At 36.0% G+C, this 19,099-nt stretch overlaps 1 protein-coding gene across 4 annotated transcripts in view; it reads left to right on the top strand.

Annotated features, from left to right (window-relative positions):
• Positions 1 to 634: 634 nt before the first annotated feature.
• SANBR (SANT and BTB domain regulator of CSR) overlaps positions 635 to 19,099 on the top strand; it is a 66,091-nt gene continuing 47,626 nt past the window's right edge. For 2 of the 4 annotated variants that reach the window (XM_082426618.1, XM_082426616.1), the window contains exons 1-6: positions 641 to 791; positions 2,832 to 2,960; positions 5,501 to 5,659; positions 12,560 to 12,746; positions 13,571 to 13,664; positions 16,029 to 16,267. In XM_082426618.1, the coding sequence (XP_082282744.1) occupies positions 5,510 to 5,659; positions 12,560 to 12,746; positions 13,571 to 13,664; positions 16,029 to 16,267 (670 nt within the window). In that variant the 5' untranslated portion in view covers positions 641 to 791; positions 2,832 to 2,960; positions 5,501 to 5,509. Of the gene's footprint in view, positions 792 to 2,831; positions 2,961 to 5,500; positions 5,660 to 12,559; positions 12,747 to 13,570; positions 13,665 to 16,028; positions 16,268 to 19,099 lie in introns of all 4 variants that reach the window. The other 2 variants (XM_082426617.1, XM_082426619.1) reach the window with 2 other exon arrangements.

Here is a 19,099-nt window from a genome sequence, read left to right as displayed (position 1 = left end):
CACAACATTGTAAATAAGCTATACTTCAATAAAATACATTTTTTAAAAAAAAGGAATACTGACCGGTAGCATTTATCCTACAAGACTGAACTTTATACATCTGACTAGGTTCCCAACAGTAGTCACCACAATAACATAGTTGCTGAACATATTAATGTATGAAAACTAAACGTGTAACCCAGAGCTATTTACATTTTTCAAGAAATGCCTCCTGATGAAGACAATGCTTCACCCTAGATTCTTTTGATGTCGCTCACATCATGCAATTTTCCCATTCTACCTAAGCAGGTGTACCAAAGACTCCAACAATTTCACCCATTTTTTATCTGAGTTCTTCTATCTCCCCTACGTTCCCCTTTCTTCTGGACTCAGAGTTGATCACGTAAGTTCTGGCTCGGGGTATCTGGTTGCTAAGAGACAAGACGCTGGTAGGGTGGCAAGCTGCACTGCGACTAGAGTGAATGCGAGGTGGGGGCGGGGAGGAGGAAGGCAAAGGCTAGGCGCAGCGGCCAGTCGCCGCCGCAGCTCCTCCGCTCCCTCCCTCCCGGCAGGAGCTTGTCGCTCATTGGCTGCGCCGCAGAGGCGCTGGCCTGCGATTGGCTGGCGGCTTCGATCCCCGCGCTCCCCCGCCCCGCGAGGCTGGTACCTCGCAGTCGCCTGCTAGCGGCCGGGGGTGGCTTGTGGGGGCGCCGCGGCCGGGGTCGCGGCTGTGGTCGTGGCAGCTTCATGGCGCGGGCGGTACCGGCCTCTGCAGGTGACGGAGGCGCAGCAAGGGCCTCCCCGGCTTAGAGGTGAGCGAGACGCCGAGGGGGCTCGGGTGCCGGTTGGGGGCGGGAAGTGCGGCGAGAGGCGGTACCGCTGGCAGCTAGCGGGTTCCCTCTGCGGCCTCCTCCCCTGGTGGCCGGGGTCCAGCTCGCCCAAAGTGCCTCCGAACGCCCCCACGCGCAACCCGCAGCCCGCCAGCCGTGCCTACTCCAGGTCCCCGAAGCCCGTCCAGCCTGCGAACCAGCTGAGGGAGCCCCAGCGTCTGCCTCCCGGCCTCGCCCCGGGTCCCTGCCCCGCATCTTCCCCTCTCTCGCCTAGCTGCCCGCCCCGCGCCTTTGTCCGCCCCTCACCCGCTCAGCTCCCGGAGTTTCTGCCCCTACGGGGGAAGCGGGGAGATCGCGAAGGTCTGGGCTGCCCCAAGGACGTGCTGCGCAGCGAGCCTCTGGGCCGAAGGTTTGCAGGGCTTTGATCTATTCTTCCTGGGTTTCAGCTGTGATTTTATTTTCCCCTTCACGATGAAAGCCAGTTGCTTCCGTTGCCATTCGTGGTCAGAAAGCCTGGGCACAAGGCTTCTACCCTAATGCGGAATAACTCTGTTATCTCCCACCCTCTGTTATGCCAAAGGCCTTTGACCTGCCCTACTGGCCGCCCTCGCTTCCCATCTTCCTCTGCCTAGGGGAAAAAGTCTCTGTCTACGAGACCCTTTTTCTGTTTGAAAAAAGAAAACGAAAATACAGGTGCTAGTCGTGGACCTCTGTTTGGTCTTAATTACATTGGTTTTATTAATACATTTAAATTACGATTGTGGGAATCGGGGAGAGGACATGAGGTGTGCTCTTTAAAAGTGTAGAGTATTAAACAAATAGAATTTTTATTTTTGGTAAATAACACGTTTCACATTAAACTTTAACATCTTTTTCATGTTTTATCATGAATGAGCGTAGATCTAGTAAAAGTGTAGTTTGAGCTTCAGACTTTTTCTTATTGGCAGTTTTCGATATGTCTATACTTCTTTTCCAGAATAGGGTGCCCTGTGACAGCTACTCTGAGAGAATTTATTAAGGGTTATCCGTCAATGCGATACCTTTCATACTTACATTCTGACTCTAAGGGGTGCTTTCTTGAACATTCGTTTAACTGGAATTAATACTGGGTAGTTTTCCCTTGCTTGATATGATTCAGTTGTGTAAAGAAAATGTTAACAGAAAAAAATTTTTCACATTTAGATGATTTAAATTATTCTTAAACATATATATTATAAATGAGTAGTATTATATTGGAAATACACATACAAGTTTTAATTATTTTATATGAACAGTATATTTGATTAGCTAACAGGTGCCTTCACATTGTAGGCCACAATAAATATTTTAGAAATTTTAAATGAATCTTTTTGGAAGTGAAGTAAAAAACAGCACCCACGTCCTTTCCCTGAATTCTCTTTCAGACTAATTTTTATTGAGGCCCAAACAAATTGTAATAAAATACCCCATCCTCTAACATACTTCTCAAATTGCGTGGTATGAAAAGGGATGATGTGCTAGGCACACAAGTAGAGAACAGTGAAGTTCTGTAAAATCTATTTTCATCTGGTCTCAAGGCATTGTTTTACAGTTCTTAAACTAATTTTTGGAAATTTTTATGCCAATAATGGCCAAAATAGGAAAATAATAATAGCAATAATAAATCATTTATTGAGCACCTTTTGTATGCCAGGTAGTGTGTTATATATATTATTTAATCCTTACAATAACCTCAAAGGTAGGTATTATTTTCCTTATGTTGTAGCCGAGACCACTGAAATCATAGGTTGTACTGCTGGAAATGGTAAACTAGGTAAGAATCTAGATCTGACTTCACTCATTTTGCTGAGAGCATACTTCATTGGAAAGTTGCTGTCTCCCCTTTCATCTGTCACATTTATCTTTTTGAATCCATTTAATCTGAGGATCTTTGGAATGGTAACGTTACTACTACAAACATTATGTAGTACTATGTGCCAGGTAGTACTGTCCATATGTCCTCAAAAGTATGTGGGCTAGCTACTATTTTTCTTTGTTTTACAGATGAGGAAACTGAGGCATAGAGATACGTAATCAGAACCAGATAATACCTTAAGTGGTAGAACCAGGACAAAAATTTGTGTAGTCTGGCTCCAGGGTCCATACCCAACACGATTCTGGCCCATCAACAAGGTACCTCTCTGGTTGCTAGGAAGCTGTGATTTTTAGAGTGCTTAGTGTTTTTCTTTGTTTCTTTTTAATGTTCATGCAGAAACATGTAGGATAACTTTATGATGTCTACCACCTGATGTCCTACATCAGTATTTTATGTAAAAAATTACATAGTACTAATCATAGTTAACACTTAACTGAGAGCTTCTGCATTCCAACTCCCCATTCCAACATTTAAACATCTCCCATAATCCTTAGCAGGATCCTAGGAGGTAGATACTGTTATTTTATGTTGCATCACATTTGTGAGGTGCTTTTATTGTCTTCAAAGTGCCTTCACAAAGATAATCCCTTTGATTATTTGTATGATGTCAAGTAGAGGTATTACCAGCACTTAATTTTTATTGCAGAATTTCAAATGACTTGCCTTGACTAACTTGTGTGGAGTTAAAACTCAAACCAGAGCTTCAGACTCCAATGTTCATTGCTTTTTCCACTATACTGGTCTCTCAGTGGATCTTTGCTTTATAGTTCTTGTCCTAAAATAGATAATATTTTTCCATAGGAACAGCTTATATTTGGAGATTATATTCCCAACCCAGATTCAACATCAATTAAGTCATAGATATGACTAGCTGTAAATCTTTGTCATTATTTTCATCTGTAAATTTATGTTCTGACTTCATATATAATGCCTGGCACATGGTGAGGCCTCAGTAAATGTTAAATTTCTTTTTTTTTTTAAATTTCAGCTTTATTGAGATATAATCAACATAAATTCTCAAAATTTTCTAAATTTGAAGGGAGTAGCTTCTTTTTCTCTTCGATACCACAGCCTTCTCCCTCCCTTGCCTCACAAACAGCTTTCAAAATTGTTTCATTGAATCGTAACTAACTTCAAAATGTTTAGACTCTCTCTCTACCCTAAGCCATCATTCCCAACTGCTGTCTCCCCTATACTCTCCTTCTAGAATATAATGGAAAGAGCATGGATTTGAGAGTCAGTTTTACCTGGATTTGAGTCTTTGATCTGCCTCTTATTAGTTCTGTGGCCTTGTACAAATTATTTAACTTTTCTGAATGTGTTTCTTGGTCTTGTAAAATTGGGGAAAGCATCTATCTTATAGGGTTGTGGTGAGAATTGAAATAACTTATATAGAAGGCTTAGCCCAGCTCCAGGCTCCTAGTAAATACTCAGTAAATAAGTTCTTAAAATTCTCTAAGGTTGAAGGAGGTAGCTTCTTTTTGATACCTCGGTCTTACCCTCCTCCACAATACCAACAGCTATTATGTGTCCCTCCTCTGCCCCTTGATGGCTCCCCTCTGCTTTGGCTGTCAACAAATGATATTAAGATGATGTTTGTCTGTTTGTATCCTTAACTCTCTACTAGTAAACTCCTTGAGGACAGGGACCATGCCATATTTATCATGGTATCCCCAATGCTTGGCTTATAGTTGGGACTCACTAAATGTTTATTGAGCTACATCCATTAGGAAAGCCTTCTAGAGACTTTTTTCTTGGTCATCCTGTTGCCTGATGATTTTGGACACACCCTTAGTCACTTGATTCAAGGTCTCCTGGATTAAACCAGAGGACGTGTGATGGTAGGAGAGAGGGTGGGGAGCCAGATGAAGAAGCAGGCGAAGCCTCCACTCTGCAGGTGTGAGTGCATGTGTGTATGTGTGTGGAGGTGCCTTGGCTTTTTATATATGAGAGTCAGGGTGTGTGTTTGGGTGTGTGTAAGGGTTAAACCTTATCAGGCCAGTTGTCACATTGCTTCTGAAGATAAGGAATAAGAGGACTTTCCAAAAAATGTTTCAAACATATAAAAACAATGCTAATTACATTTGTTGATATACTCTCCCCACCATATGTAATTCATAATCACATGCGCAGTAACAATGATTATGCTTATCCTAAAATGTCAGATTAACTTAGTTCTAAGTTTCATTTGATTACATCAGTCAAAATTAAGTATACTCAGCCTCGATTGTTTATAGCATGGACATTCACTCACAGAGAAATAAAGGAAATATGGCTTAGGACTGCAATGAAATTATCATTCTTTTTAACTAGCTTTTTTTTTTTTTTCAGTTTAGTTTAGTTTAGTTCTACCATCCATGAACTGCTAATCAAAATACAGATCAGGCATACATAAGGATTTTTTTTTAAAGAAGATATATTGTGTTCAACTTTTTCTCTCAACATATTATTATGAAAAATTTTAAACATACGGCAAAATCAAAAGAATTTTATAGTGAACACTTGTATACCCGTCACTTATATTCTACCCTTAACATTTTATCATACTTTTTAATCACATATTTACCCATCTGTCCATCCTTCTATCTATCTATCTACCCACCAATCCATAATATTCAAATACTGTTATATTTGAAGAGATTTGAGCTATATATTCTGTTTTGATTTTAGGTCAGTTTTATCTTTCCTTTATGTAGTAGTAGATAATTCTTAGGAATGAATTATAACTGATTTATAATGTTCTGAAAATATTTGGATTTCAGATGCAAATAAATCTATTTGTCTTCTCTGTCTCTAGTTCCAAAAGATGAGTCGTGGATATTCAGAAAACAACAATTTCCTAAACAATAACAACCAAATGGTGTTGGACATGATCCTTTACCCATTAATTGGAATCCACCAGACCATCAACTGGGAATCAGTGGCAAGGCTTGTGCCTGGATTAACACCCAAAGAGGTAAATAACAGTCTTTCAGATATCTACTGAAAAGAAATCAGAAAAAGTGATCAATTTAAAGGAATAACTGTTATACTAAGAAGAAATATTTGAGTTTTACATATTCATATGCACATATAAATACCGAATATGCGTACATATGATGCAATTTGGCTAAATATAATCTATGTAAATTATATATTAACCCACCTGGTATGTTTAAATTCAAACTTATCTTACATGTTTACAACTGAATGGGTAGATAACATTTTTGTAAATCCAGTTTTATTAAATTGCTAACGCTATGCTTCTCAAACTTGAGTAATGTACAGACCTTTTTAAAGGAAAAAAAACTTGAAAACTCCCAATGATGACTTAAATTATTATTATAGTGGAAATTAAATGTGCACTAACAATACTGGGTATAAACACACCTATATGATCATAAACCAAATTTACATTTTATGGACACAAGTGAAAACTCAAACCAACACAATTCAAACTAATAAGCTTAATGTGATAAGTAATAGTGTTTTGCTGAAATTAAATTGCTGATTATAATGCAAATATTTGTGTAGCCTCTTGTGGCACAAAATTTTTTTGCGTTTAGCCTGTGCTGCCATGTGCCCTTCAAAGCCTTTACTCTTTCTCCACTTTTCTCTCTTTAACCCTCTACCGTGAAGCCGTGTGTTGTGCCAGGACATTACTTGCCTTCCCTTGGCACTAACACATCTCTTCTCTACACCAGGTTTCTTCTCCACATTGCCCTTTATTAAAATTAGCCGTGGGGGCTTCCCTGGTGGCGCAGTGGTTGAGAATCTGCCTGCCGATGCAGGGGACACGGGTTCGAGCCCTGGTCTGGGAAGATCCCATATGCTGCGGAGCAACTAAGCCCGTGCGCCACAGCTACTGAACCCGCGCGCCTAGAGCCCGTTCTCCGCAACAAAAGAAGCCACCGCAGTGAGAAGCCCGCACACCGCAACGAAGAGCAGCCCCCGCTCACTGTAACTAGAGAAAGCCCGCACGCAGCAATGAAGACCCAAAAGCAGCCAAAAATAAATAAATAAATAAATAAATAAAATAAAAATTTTTTTAAATAAAATTAGCCGTGGACAATTAAAATATTTCTTGGTACCAACTTAATTTACAATTAATTTACAACAGAAAAGCAAATAGGCATGGAAATATTCTGTCATCCTAATGACCTGGATGATTTTATTAAGGTTATCCTCAGAATCAAAACTCACAATCTAAAAACTCTTCTAGGGAACTCTTAGGTTTCTGGTAATTCATCTGTGAACCCTAGTTGGAGAAACACTGGCATCAGAATTTTTTGCTGTTAAAAGGAACCCTAAAGTGGATGAATCATCTCAGATTTCTAGAAGTAGAAAGGACATTAGTGATTTTACCCAGTAGGTTTTAAGCATATGCACCACTGCCTGGCCCATAATATACAGTCAATAAATACCTATAGGATCAGTGAATGAACCAAATTCTACCCTCTGCTTTTACAGCTGAGAAAACCAGTACCCACAGGGATTACTTGCCCTCGGTTATGTTATAGGTCTTTGTGAAATGATGAGGGAATTTATTATTAAGTGTATATTATCATTCCCTAATCTATACTTTTTCATCTTTTGGATTTTTACATGTTAGGTTTTAAAACAAGGCAAACCTGTGAATTTGACTGTTTTTCCAACTTTTTATTGTGAATATTTTCAAACATACAGAAAAGTTAAAAGAATAGTATAGCGTCCCTATATCCTTTATTTGGAGTCAGCAATTCTAGGTGTTTGCTTGATCTCTTTATGTAACTTTTTTTTTTTTTTTTGACGTTTAGAAGTAAGTTTCAGACATCACGATACTTCATAGACTGTAGCATACATCTTAAAATAAGGGTATTATTACATAACTACAGTACCATAATCAAAGCTAAGAAAATTAACAGTAACTCCATCTTATCATCTAATATCCACTGCATATTCAAATTCACTCAGTCGAGAACTTTTTTTTTGGCCGCACTGTGCGGCTTGCAGGATCTTAGTTCCCTGACCAGGGATTGAACCCGTGTCCCCTGTAGTGGAAGCACGGAGCCCTAACCACTGAACCACCAGGGAATTCCCAAGAAATTATTTTTTTAACTAAAATGCAACTGAATGTGAATCAGACTATTTTTAAGTAATGTGAATTTTTAATTCATTTCTTATTACTAAACAAGACATATCCTCAAAGAATACAAACACACACATAACACACACACACAAGGAAACAAGTGAAAAATCAGAATTATAAATCCGACCCTACCTAAAGTAAGCTGTTGAAACCTTGTATATATCCTTCCAGATTCTTTTCTATTCATATATGAATTCTTAAAAGACATGTAACAAATGTACTACTTTGCTGCTTTGTTTTTCACGTAGCATATTGTGAACATCTTTATGTGTCAGTTGCTAGAGTTCTACATTTGATGACAGTATACTGTCATTCTTTTATTTGAGCTAAATCATAATTTATTGAACCTTTTATTGGATATTTAAGCTACTGTTTCCAACTTCTGACTACTGCAAATACCACTGTAACAAATATCTTATTCTTTTCTTAGCGGATAATCTCAGAAGCAGAATTGCTTCATTAGAGGGCATGTGCATTTTTAAGGCTTTTGTTACATATTGTCCACTGGAAGGGTCATCCATGTTGTACTCCAGTCAAAATAGCTGAGTGCCTGATCCTTGCACTTTATATATTAAATATTATTTCTCTGTGTGTCTTTTCAAAATTCTTATTTATATGTAAATAGATATATATTTGATTTTAATAAATGTTATCACAGTTTTCATTTCTTTCTTTAAATCCTAAAGGATGAATGTTTTATATTTTATTGTTCCATATCCTTTTTCTGTTTGTAAATTTTTTGTTTGTTACTAGTTTAATAACAGTTTTCTATGTATTGAATATATTAACCCTTAATCTAGCTTATTTTTCTCAGTTTTTTTTCAGCTATAAGTTATTAATGATAGTCTCTTGTATACAAATGTTTAAAAGTTTATGTTAAAAATCTGTGAATCTTTTACTTTGATGTTCTCCTTTTTTGTCATGTTTAGAAACCTTCTCAACCTGAAGACTCTGTTTAATATAAAGTCACCTACATTTTGCGGACTACTTTTTATTTTACATTTAAATCTTGACTCCACTTGGGATTTTTTTTTTTATTATTATTTTTTGGCTGCATTGGGTCTTCATTGCTGCGCACCGGCTTTCTCTAGTTGTGGCTAGCGGGTGCTACTCTTCATTGCGGTGCGCAGGCTTCTCATTGCGGTGGCTTCTGTTGCAGAGCACAGGCTCTAGGCATGCGGGCCTCAGTAGTTGTGGCACACGGGCTCTAGAGTGCAGGCTCAGTAGTTGTGGCTCGCAGACTCTAGAGCGCAGGCTCAGTAGTTGTGGCGCACGGACTTAGTTGCTCTGCGACATGTGGGATCTTCCCAGACCAGGACTCGAACCCCTGTCCCCTGCATTTGGCAGGCAGATTCTTAACCACTGTGTAACCAGGGAAGTCCCTGGAATTTTTTTAGTTTTAACTGTTTTCCTAATTACTAGTTAGTTGTCTCAACATTTATTGAATAGTCCATTCTTTATTACTGGTTTGAAATTTTACCTTCAGATCTATTTCTCGACTTACCATTCTAATCCACTGATCTATCTAATCCTATTGACCATCCATACTGACTTATTTTCAATATTGTTATACTATCTGGTGGACAAAAAAAACTATATATATATATATTTTTTTTAAGGTTTATTATTTTTTTATTTAATTTATTTTTGGCTGTGTCAGGTCTTAGTTGCGGCATGCGGGATCTTTGTTGAGGCATATGGGATCTTTCGTTGCGGCGTGTGGGCTTTCTCTTCTCTAGTTGTGATGCACAGACTCCAGGGTGCGTGGGCTCTGTGGTTTGTGGCATGCAGGCTCTCTAGTTGAGGTGCGCGAGCTCAGTAGTTGTGACGTGCAAGCTTAGTTGCCCCGTGGCATGTGAGATCTTAGTTCCCTGACCAGGGATCAAACCCGCATCCCCTGCATTGGAAGGTGGATTCTTTAACACTGGACCACCAGGGAAGTCCCAAAAATTATATATTTTTTAAGTTTCTTGAATGTTCTCTTAATCTCCCGGATTTTTTTTTTTTCATTTTGAAGTTGACCTGTTGGTATTTTGAAAGTGGAGAAAGGATGAATTAAAATTTTCTAGATAAGCATTTACCTTAGCTGAAATAATGTATCTAATTTTTCCAAAGTGACTATACCATTTTACATTTTCACCAGCAATGTATGAGGGTTCCAATTTCTCCACATCCTTGCCAACACTTTTATTATGTCTTTTTTATTATGGCCATCCTAGTGTGTGTGAAGTGTTAACTCATTATGATTTTGATTTGCATTTTCCTAATGGCTAATGATGTTGACCATCTTTTAATGTGCTTATAGGCCATTTATAGAGCTTCTTTGGAGAAATATCTATTCATATCCTTTGCCCATTTTTCAATTGCGTTATTTGTCTTTTTATCATTGAGTGGTAAGAGTTCTTTATGTATTCTAGATACAAGTCCCTTGTCAAACATGTGATTTGCAAATATTTTCTCCTATTTTGTGGACTGTCTTTTCATTTCCCTGATGGTGTCCTTTGAAGTACAAAGTTTTAAATTTTAATGAAGACTAGTATATCTAATTTTTCTTTGTTGCTTGTGTTTTTAGTGTTATATCTAAGAAACTATCACCTAACCAAGGTCATGAAGACTTTTACCTATATTGCCTTCTAATAATTTTATAGTTATAGCTCTTATACTTAGTCTTTGATCTCTTTTGAGCTAATTTTCTTATATGGTGTGAGTTAGGGGGTCCAACCTTTCTTTTGCATATAGATATGTAATTTTTGCTTAAACACAAAAGAAGATTTAACAATGTACTTTAAATTATTCACAGTTCACTTGCTTTTTGTTTAAGCAATCATGTGTTCATTTCAAATATTCAGGTTTCATAATTTTCATATTTCATAAGTATTAGAAATTGTTGTAAGCTTTGTTAAATAAGATAAATCTACGTTCAATTTCCAATATAGCTATAAGCGTTACCTAAAAGATATCAGAAGAATCTACAGTTTAAAAGCCTACCTAGGGCTTCCCTGGTGGCACAGTGGTTAAGAATCCGCCTGTCAATGCAAGGGACATGGATTCAAGCCCTGATCTGGGAAGATCCCACATGCCGCGGAGCAACTAAGCCCGTGCGCCACAACTTCTGAGCCTGCGCACCTAGAGCCTGCTCTCCGCAACGAGAGAAGCCACCGCAATGAGAAGCCTGCGCACTGCAATGAAGAGTAGCCCCTGCTCGCTGCAACTAGAGAAAAGCCTGCTAGCAGCAGCAAAGACCCAACGCAGCCAAAAATAAAAAATAAATAAAATAAATTTATATTTTAAAAAAAGCCTACCTAACCACTTTCTTTGTTACAGAAAATAAACTCATTTTGTATGAAAAATGGATTCAATTAAATCACTTATATTCTTTATCCTATAGATGTACCTGTGAACCTGTACATTCTTCTAATCATTACAGCATATTTTTTCTTTGCCAGGTCTTCATCACTGCTTTTTTCAGTCCTCATACAAAAATATTTTGTTTCTCATTTATCATATTAATTATTTTTATTTAATTTTAAGACTTTGCTTAAAGAGGTAGGCATACATACTGAGTATAATATTTTAGTCTAAACTTATGTATCATTTTGTTTTGTTTTTGTTTTTGTTTATTTTTTTGGCTGTGCCATGGGGCATGTGGGATCTTAGTTCCCTGACCAGGGATCGAACCCATGCCCCCTGCATTGGAAGCATGGAGTCTTAACCACTGGACCACAGGGAAGTCCTACACTTACGTGTCTTTTAAATGCATTTTCAAAGGACTAAGCCTTGAATAGGGATTTCTTTGTAGTAATAGTACTATAGTACTATTAGTAAACAATCTTTTCTGAAAATGGTGCTTAATATCTAGTGGGTACTTGATAAATTTTTGTGTAATAAATGAATGATGCCATACCCAATGCATTATTCACTTAACATATACGTGTATATATTTTTCTCCTTTTGCACCTCCCAGATTACTTGGTCTGCTATGCAATTTGCCACCCACGTTGCTACTGATGGATATTTAAACATGAATGCTATGGAAGTGTTGTTTGACCAAGACCCGCATTTTATGTTGTGACGTAGTACACACTTAGAAATGACATTTTCATGAAGGACTACTTAGCCTTATTATACTTAATGCACTGTTGGTATTTTCTAATCTATTGTATTTTATTTCTTTTTTTTTAGTTGCTAATCTGGACTTTTCTAAATTGATTCCATGACTAACAATGGGTTAAGGGAAAATACTGTTCTAGAACAAACTGCCCAAATATGTGTCTGTGAAGTGTTACTACAGTATTTTGTGCATGGTGAACCTCACTGTTAGTAAGAACAAAGACTCATTTTAATAAAGAAAATCTAGTGTCACAAATCAGATACTTTTTGTTTTTTTTTTCTTTGAAGGTTAGAATTTGGTCTTGTTCCTGGTGGAAACTCAGTGTGAAAATAAAAGCCAAGTTTTTAACTAAATTGTTAAAATTATCAACTGATGATAGACGTAGACCATGGGGAAATATGGTTGATAAAGGCATTCTTCATTTTTCTACAAGAGCATAAATACATTATGCCTTTGATTTAAAGCATATTTTTTTAAAAACTACCCTGAATTTTAAAAAAGAAAAAAGTAAGTCAGAGGCTTTCATGTATTGAAATGTGCACTAATTTTCTAGATGTTACCCAAGAGATTAATATTCACTTATAAAAAATGATTTAAACCCCCCCAGACATACATTTCCTTCCTTTATGTCATTACAGTGTGCAAAGAGGTTTGATGAACTGAAGAACAGTGGAAGCTCACCTGTGGACAACCACTGTAGTCCCCTCATGGCTGCTGGAGAGAGTCCTGTTGAAACGTTAGCCACGTATATCAAATCCTCGCTTCTTGGCACACAAAGAGAATTTCAGGAGACTCCAGTTGGTCAGGATGCAGTTTCTAAAACAGGTAAGGTTTTAAAAACAAAATGCAGTGCTTGTCCTTACGACAGTTCTACAAAATACTATGTATTCCCATCAACTTTTCTTTATGTAAAGGCTAATAGAAACATTAATAGAAAAATCTATTAGTATTTGTATTTTCCTGAGCTTTAGAAATTTGTCTTTGCTGTATTTAAAAAAAAAGTATAGATGTTAACATACAGGTCAAACACTATTACCCAAAAGAGCTTTTTACTGTATCAAAATTTACTACTCCAGTCCATTAGCCTACTTATGTTATGTTGTAAATTTTAAAGGGATTTGACCTGTACCTTTTACTTTATTTTTTTGTTTTACTGGGAGAATCTTGCTTGCCTCTCATGTTGTCTTTTCTACAGCTCCCCTCTACTGGAGTCAGCAGTAGCTTCAGATGACATAGCAGCGGTGTAGAAGTGATGTTTTCCACAACTTCATTGGAAATAATAACTGGTTTTAGAAATCTTCAGTGTAGTGAATTATTTTAATTTCAGCAGCAGCAGAGTATTGATATAAAAATTTGCTTCAGGAAGAGAAAACTATATGTAGGCTTTTGAAAATTTGACCCCATCCCTTCACACCATGTTAGTATTTTTAAAATCTTCAGTGTAATGTTAACAATTTGTGATCCTTTTTTCGTACTGTTTTTTCCATATACCTTTAGAAATATTAAGGCACCTGACAAAGTACCATATTTAAGTACTCTTGGAAACCATGAATTTATAGTATAACCATTCAATAAGTAAAAACCCATTCTCAGTTAGAAATGCTAACCTCCCCCCTTTGTTTTTGTATGTGTTTGTTTCTGTATTTAAGGAAGACATAGTATAGCTTCCACAAGGAATTGTTCTTCAGAAAGTGAAAATTGTACTACTCATAATGGTGGAGAAAAGACTGAAGAATCTGAAGGGTAGGAGGCTGGTTCTTTGCTAGATAAGCTTTAATATGCATATCAACTTTAAATTATAAAAATATGATTGCTAATTTTATATATCAGTTACCATAATTTAGGAATTTCACATTACGCAATTGCTGAAATAATTGAAATGAGGGTAGTTGATGTGTTGAACTATAAACAATTGCTTGATAGGTAAATGTATGGCTTATTCATATTACTTATAAATTGGACAACAGTTTTCCACTTTAAAAATTCATTTTCATCTTGTAAGTATTAGAAATAACATCTATTAACATAAAATTTTGAAAAGTAAATTTTAAAACCCAAAGAAAAGTCTCTGCCATTAGTTCTCCAACTTTATTAAAGAAACTGGATGTGTATTTTAGAACTATTTGAATATAATTATTCATTGTAGAAATATTTTAAAATTAAAATACATCTTTCGATATAATGCAAGTTTTGATAATTTTGTATTGTTTTGTGTATTTTATATACAATGAACTGCACATATTTAAGTATTCACTTTGATGAGTTTTAGCCATATAACCAATGAAGATAAAGAACATTTTCATCATCTCTAAAAGCTCCTTTGTATGTTTTCAGTTCTGATAGTTTTTTTATAACAGCTTTATTGATATATAATTCACATACCATAACATTTATCCTTTTGAAAAGTTCTGGAGATGGATGGTGGTGATAATTGCACATCAATATGAGTGCACTTACTGCCAGTGAACTGTACATTTAAAACTGGCAAATTTTATGTTGTGTGTATTTACCACAATAAAAAAATTCAGCTTCCCTGGTGGCGCAGTGGTTGAGAATCTGCCTGCCAATGCAGGGGACACGGGTTCGAGCCCTGGTCTGGGAAGATCCCACATGCCGCGGAGCGACTAGGCCCGTGAGCCACAATTACTGAGCCTGCGCGTTTGGAGCCTGTGCTCTGCAACAAGAGAGGCCGCGATAGTGAAAGGCCCGCGCACCGCGATGAAGAGTGGTCCCCACTTGCCACAACTAGAGAAAGCCCTCTCACAGAAACGAAGACCCAACACAGCCATAAATAAATAAATAAATAAATAAATATTAAAAAAAAAAAATTCACCCTTTTATAGTTTAGTGAATTTTAGTTTATTCACATAGATTTTTTTTTTTTTTGGCCGCACCGCATGGCTTAGTTCCCTGACCAGGGATTGAACCCACGCCCCCTGCATTGGAAGCACAGAGTTTTAACCACTGGACTGCAGGGAAGCCCCCCCTCACATAGATTTTTAACTGATAGGTTTTGTGTATGGCACAAAAATTTATCTGATAAATTAATTAGGATTATCTAATTTCATTTTGTGGCCCAAAAAGCCACAGAAATTTCATACTTCATTATACCAGCCATTACCTGTTTATATTTTGACCACAATTTCTTTGAAAGAAAAACTTGCAAAGTTACTTAAATTCCTTTGACTTTGACAGAGCATTGATTATTAATCCTTTTTCTGTAGCCAATTTTATTTCAAATGTAATTTCTCTGTATTAAAATTGTTTGAAGTTCAATTAAACACACATTAAATTCATATTATAGGGTAGTCTGTCACTTCCTATCTAATCTCTTCCTTTTGTAATGACACGAAGGCAGTTGTGGATCACACTAGTGTTTCTTTTTGTGGTGATGTAATTTTCAAGGGCATATAAATTCAAGGAGTTTATAATTTTTGAAGCAATCTTTCTGATGCATCATCTAAACTTATTCTTAAATTGTTTTTTAAATATGTAAATAAGCACTTTGTAGTCTTAAGAATTTTTTAACCACATTTACTAATTTATATTTATTGAATGCCTAGAAACAAGCATTCTTGCTGTTAAAAATAACAAAGTGAAAAAAAAAAAGTAGCTATGCTAATTTTTTGATACTTCAATGAATAATTTTAACTGTTTTTCCTATTTATTAATAGTAAGAAAATTTTAGTATTTAATCTATATCTCCCTCCCATACCCATTACCATGTAAAAGTGCTGTTTTATGTTCCTCACAAGAATTAGAATGTATAATTTAATTTTTCTTTGTGAATTGGTATTTTTAAAAACATTATAATTAACTTATAATTTGAAAATAAATTTAAAACCCTGTAAATTATAAGTTCTGTAGTAAAAATATTTTTATTTGTTTTATTAAATCAATAGCTTAACTCAAATTAGTCAATTTTCAGATACAGATCAGGTTAGCAAGACACTTATGAAAACTTCTGAATGTCAGACCCTGTGAAACTGATGTGTGGTTAAAACCTTGAAAAATATCTTGTTCTCATACTTCCAATAAATGTCAATATTATTGGCTCCTCTTCTAAAATTCTAATAATTTCATTTCTGTGTAACATTTTTTATGAAGGCCAAACATGGTGATCCATGTATGTGATGAAGCAAAAAACTTGAAAGAAGATTTTATTTGCCCACGAGATCTTTTGATATCAGAAATGAAGTACTTTGCTGAATATTTATCTGTGGACGCCCAGCGCTGGGAAGAGGTGGACATTTCAGTTCATTGTGACGTTCACATTTTCAACTGGTTGATAAAATATGTTAAAAGGAACACTAAGGAGAATAAAGATTGTGAGATGCCCACTTTAGGTAAAAGACAATCTATTGCTTATTTTGTAGTGCAATTTTTGTGTCAGCTGGAAGTTGCTTCAGGCCAAACATGAAATGTGGAAAATTGTTCAAACATTAGTATTTATGCTCAGATTAGTAATCACCTTTTAGGAAACTGATACCTCACCCTTTCTAAGCCAATTATAGTGAACTTATGGCAAATGGACAGGTCTCTAGATCAGCTATTTTCACTGTATGGTACAGTGACCGACCACTGGAGTCCTAAAGATCCTTTTAGAGGATCCACAAGGTCAAGAGAATCTGCTTAATAATGCCAGGATGTTGCTTGTCTTTCTCTCTGTGTTGACATTTGTTCAGATGGTGCAGAAGTAATGGAGGGTAAAACTGTTGGAGCTTTAGCACACATCAAGCAAGGAGCATCACACTGTATTAGTGGTCACTGTGTTCTTCAACACCATGTGCTCATAGGAAAAAAGAAAACAAAAAAAGTTTCACTTAAGAATATCCTTGATGAGGCAGTAAATATTACTAATTTTATTAACTCTTGACTCTTGAGTATACATCGTTTTGATATTCTGTGTAATGACACAGGAAGTGCATTCCTGCTACACACCAAAGTATGATGGTTGTCTGAAGGAAAAGCATTTGTACAGTTACTTGAGTTGCAAACTAGCTGCTTTTTTACGAAACCATTTTTACTTGGAAGAATGGCTGACAAGTTATGGTTATTCAGACTTAGGCATTTGGCAGATATTTTCTCTCTCTCTCTCTTTTTTTTTTTTTTTTTTGGCCATACCGTGCAGCTTGCGGGATCTCAGTTCTCCGACCAGGGATTGAACCCAGGCCACGACAGTGAAAGCCCAGAATCCTAACCAGTAGGCCACCAGGGAACTCCCCAGACAAATATTTTCTTGAAAATGAATTAAATGAGCCAGTCAATTAAAGGGAAACAACTAACAATATTTGTTGCCAATGATAAAATTCAAGCTTTCAAGTAAGAGAGTATTGGAAAACTTGTATCTGCTTGCATGTGCTTGACAATTCCTCAGTACTTAAAGATGTTTCTGATGAGACTGGTGAGATTTTGTGTGTGTGTGTGTATTGTGCAATGAAATGTTTCAACATTTGGAAGATTTGCATAACTCAGTGAACCAATATCTTCCTAATGACCAATGCATGATGTTAAAAAAAAATCATGCATGGGTTGAAGGTCCACTCAAAGTACAAGATAAATCAGTGGATTTTGAGATAGCAGAATAGGAAAAGTTCATTGATATGATTTCAATTCCCATTGCAACTAACCTTTAAGAAAGACTACTCAGAAATTCAATGTGGAAACAGATACGAGAATCTAGCTGTCTTCCCTTAAGTCAGACATTGAAGAGATTTATAAAAAATGTCAAACAGTGTTATTTTCACTTTTTTTTTGTTTCTATTGGGAAATAGTTATTTTTCATAAAATATGTTAATATGTAATTAGTTCATTATTTTTAAATGAATTAATATTTTTTTTAAATTTCTGTTTTAATTTCCAATATGGTAAATACTGATAGATATAACCCACATAAACAAAAGCTCTCCAGGAATTTCAGTTTTTAAGATTTTTTTAACGTGGTTTTGAGAGCAAAAGTTTGAGAACCAGTGTTCTAGAGGATCGGAAGACTAATTACTAAGTAATCTTTTTGCGGCATTGACTTGTATAGGAAATCACACTGGTGGTTTAATAAAGTCTTTCTGTGTACTAGAATTGCAATTTACAGTAGTAGCAAAATATTTCTAAACTCTTGTTAGTAACTAAACCTATACTGACAGTATATAAGAAGTCTTCTGAGGAAGTTCATAATTTAATACATTTTTGTGATCAAATTAATAGAAAAGGTTTCTAATGGTCCTTAAAATTACAAAATTGCTAAATCAAAATTTTCAACCAGTCAGAGCCCAGAGATTCCAGACCTTGGAGATATGTATGTGTGAAATAAAAATCAAAATACATAGAGAGAAAAATATTACTGTTTGATCTAGCATGTTTAAGAACATAGTAAAGGTTGAAAAAGTGGTGCAAAACTAGTCTCTGTAATCTTGGACCTTAAATCAGTGGCTACAAATGTAAGCTTTTATAAAGGCAATCTTTATTCTAACTAGGAAAACTACCCAAATGCTTAATTAAATTGCTAATAATCCAGACCTTGTGTCTTAACTGGAATGGGTTATATTATAGTTTCTTGAGGAACTTTTTCACCAGCTCTTTCCTCCCTTTACCTTTGCTCTTTGAGAACCTTTAATCTAGAATTGTTACTTAAGGAAAGATTGGGATTACTTATTTTAATCATTGCCTGCATAGTCCTTTATTTAGGGGGATTGTCTTAGTACTATAATGGTAAAAATCACAGTTGTTTTCTTTTTCTTAAAAATATACCTCATGGGAGATGACTGAGGTTGTTTTACTAAAATGATAGCATCAGCCAGCATCCCCCTTTCCCTGGTTGTGCCTCCGAAGTCTGCCTTTAGAAAGTAATTTTGCATTTCTGCAATAGTAAATTTTATATTATCTTTCAGAATCTTTTAAATTAAGTATTTGTTCATAACAATCATTTGAACCACATTTGAAGTAGCTTCACTGTCATTTTTGTGTGATGAGTTATATTCACAATTTTAATTATCTTTTTCCCTGGTTTAGTTAAGGAGTTTGCATATATCATATCTTTAGCCGGAGTCTTTTTACTTGATATGAATCTAATTCCAAGGCAAATTTACTATGCATTTTCTCTATACTGTAAGTTTTAACATTGCGTTTTCTTTCTTTCATGTATATAAGCCATAGTAAGCTTTTATTAAATTGTTCTTATTAAA

This window comes from Balaenoptera physalus (assembly GCF_965194825.1).
Source record: "Balaenoptera physalus genome assembly, chromosome: 15".
Taxonomy (NCBI): domain Eukaryota; kingdom Metazoa; phylum Chordata; class Mammalia; order Artiodactyla; family Balaenopteridae; genus Balaenoptera; species Balaenoptera physalus.
The sequence above is the reverse complement of the archived record's forward strand: the minus strand, read 5'-3'. Positions and strand labels throughout refer to the sequence as shown.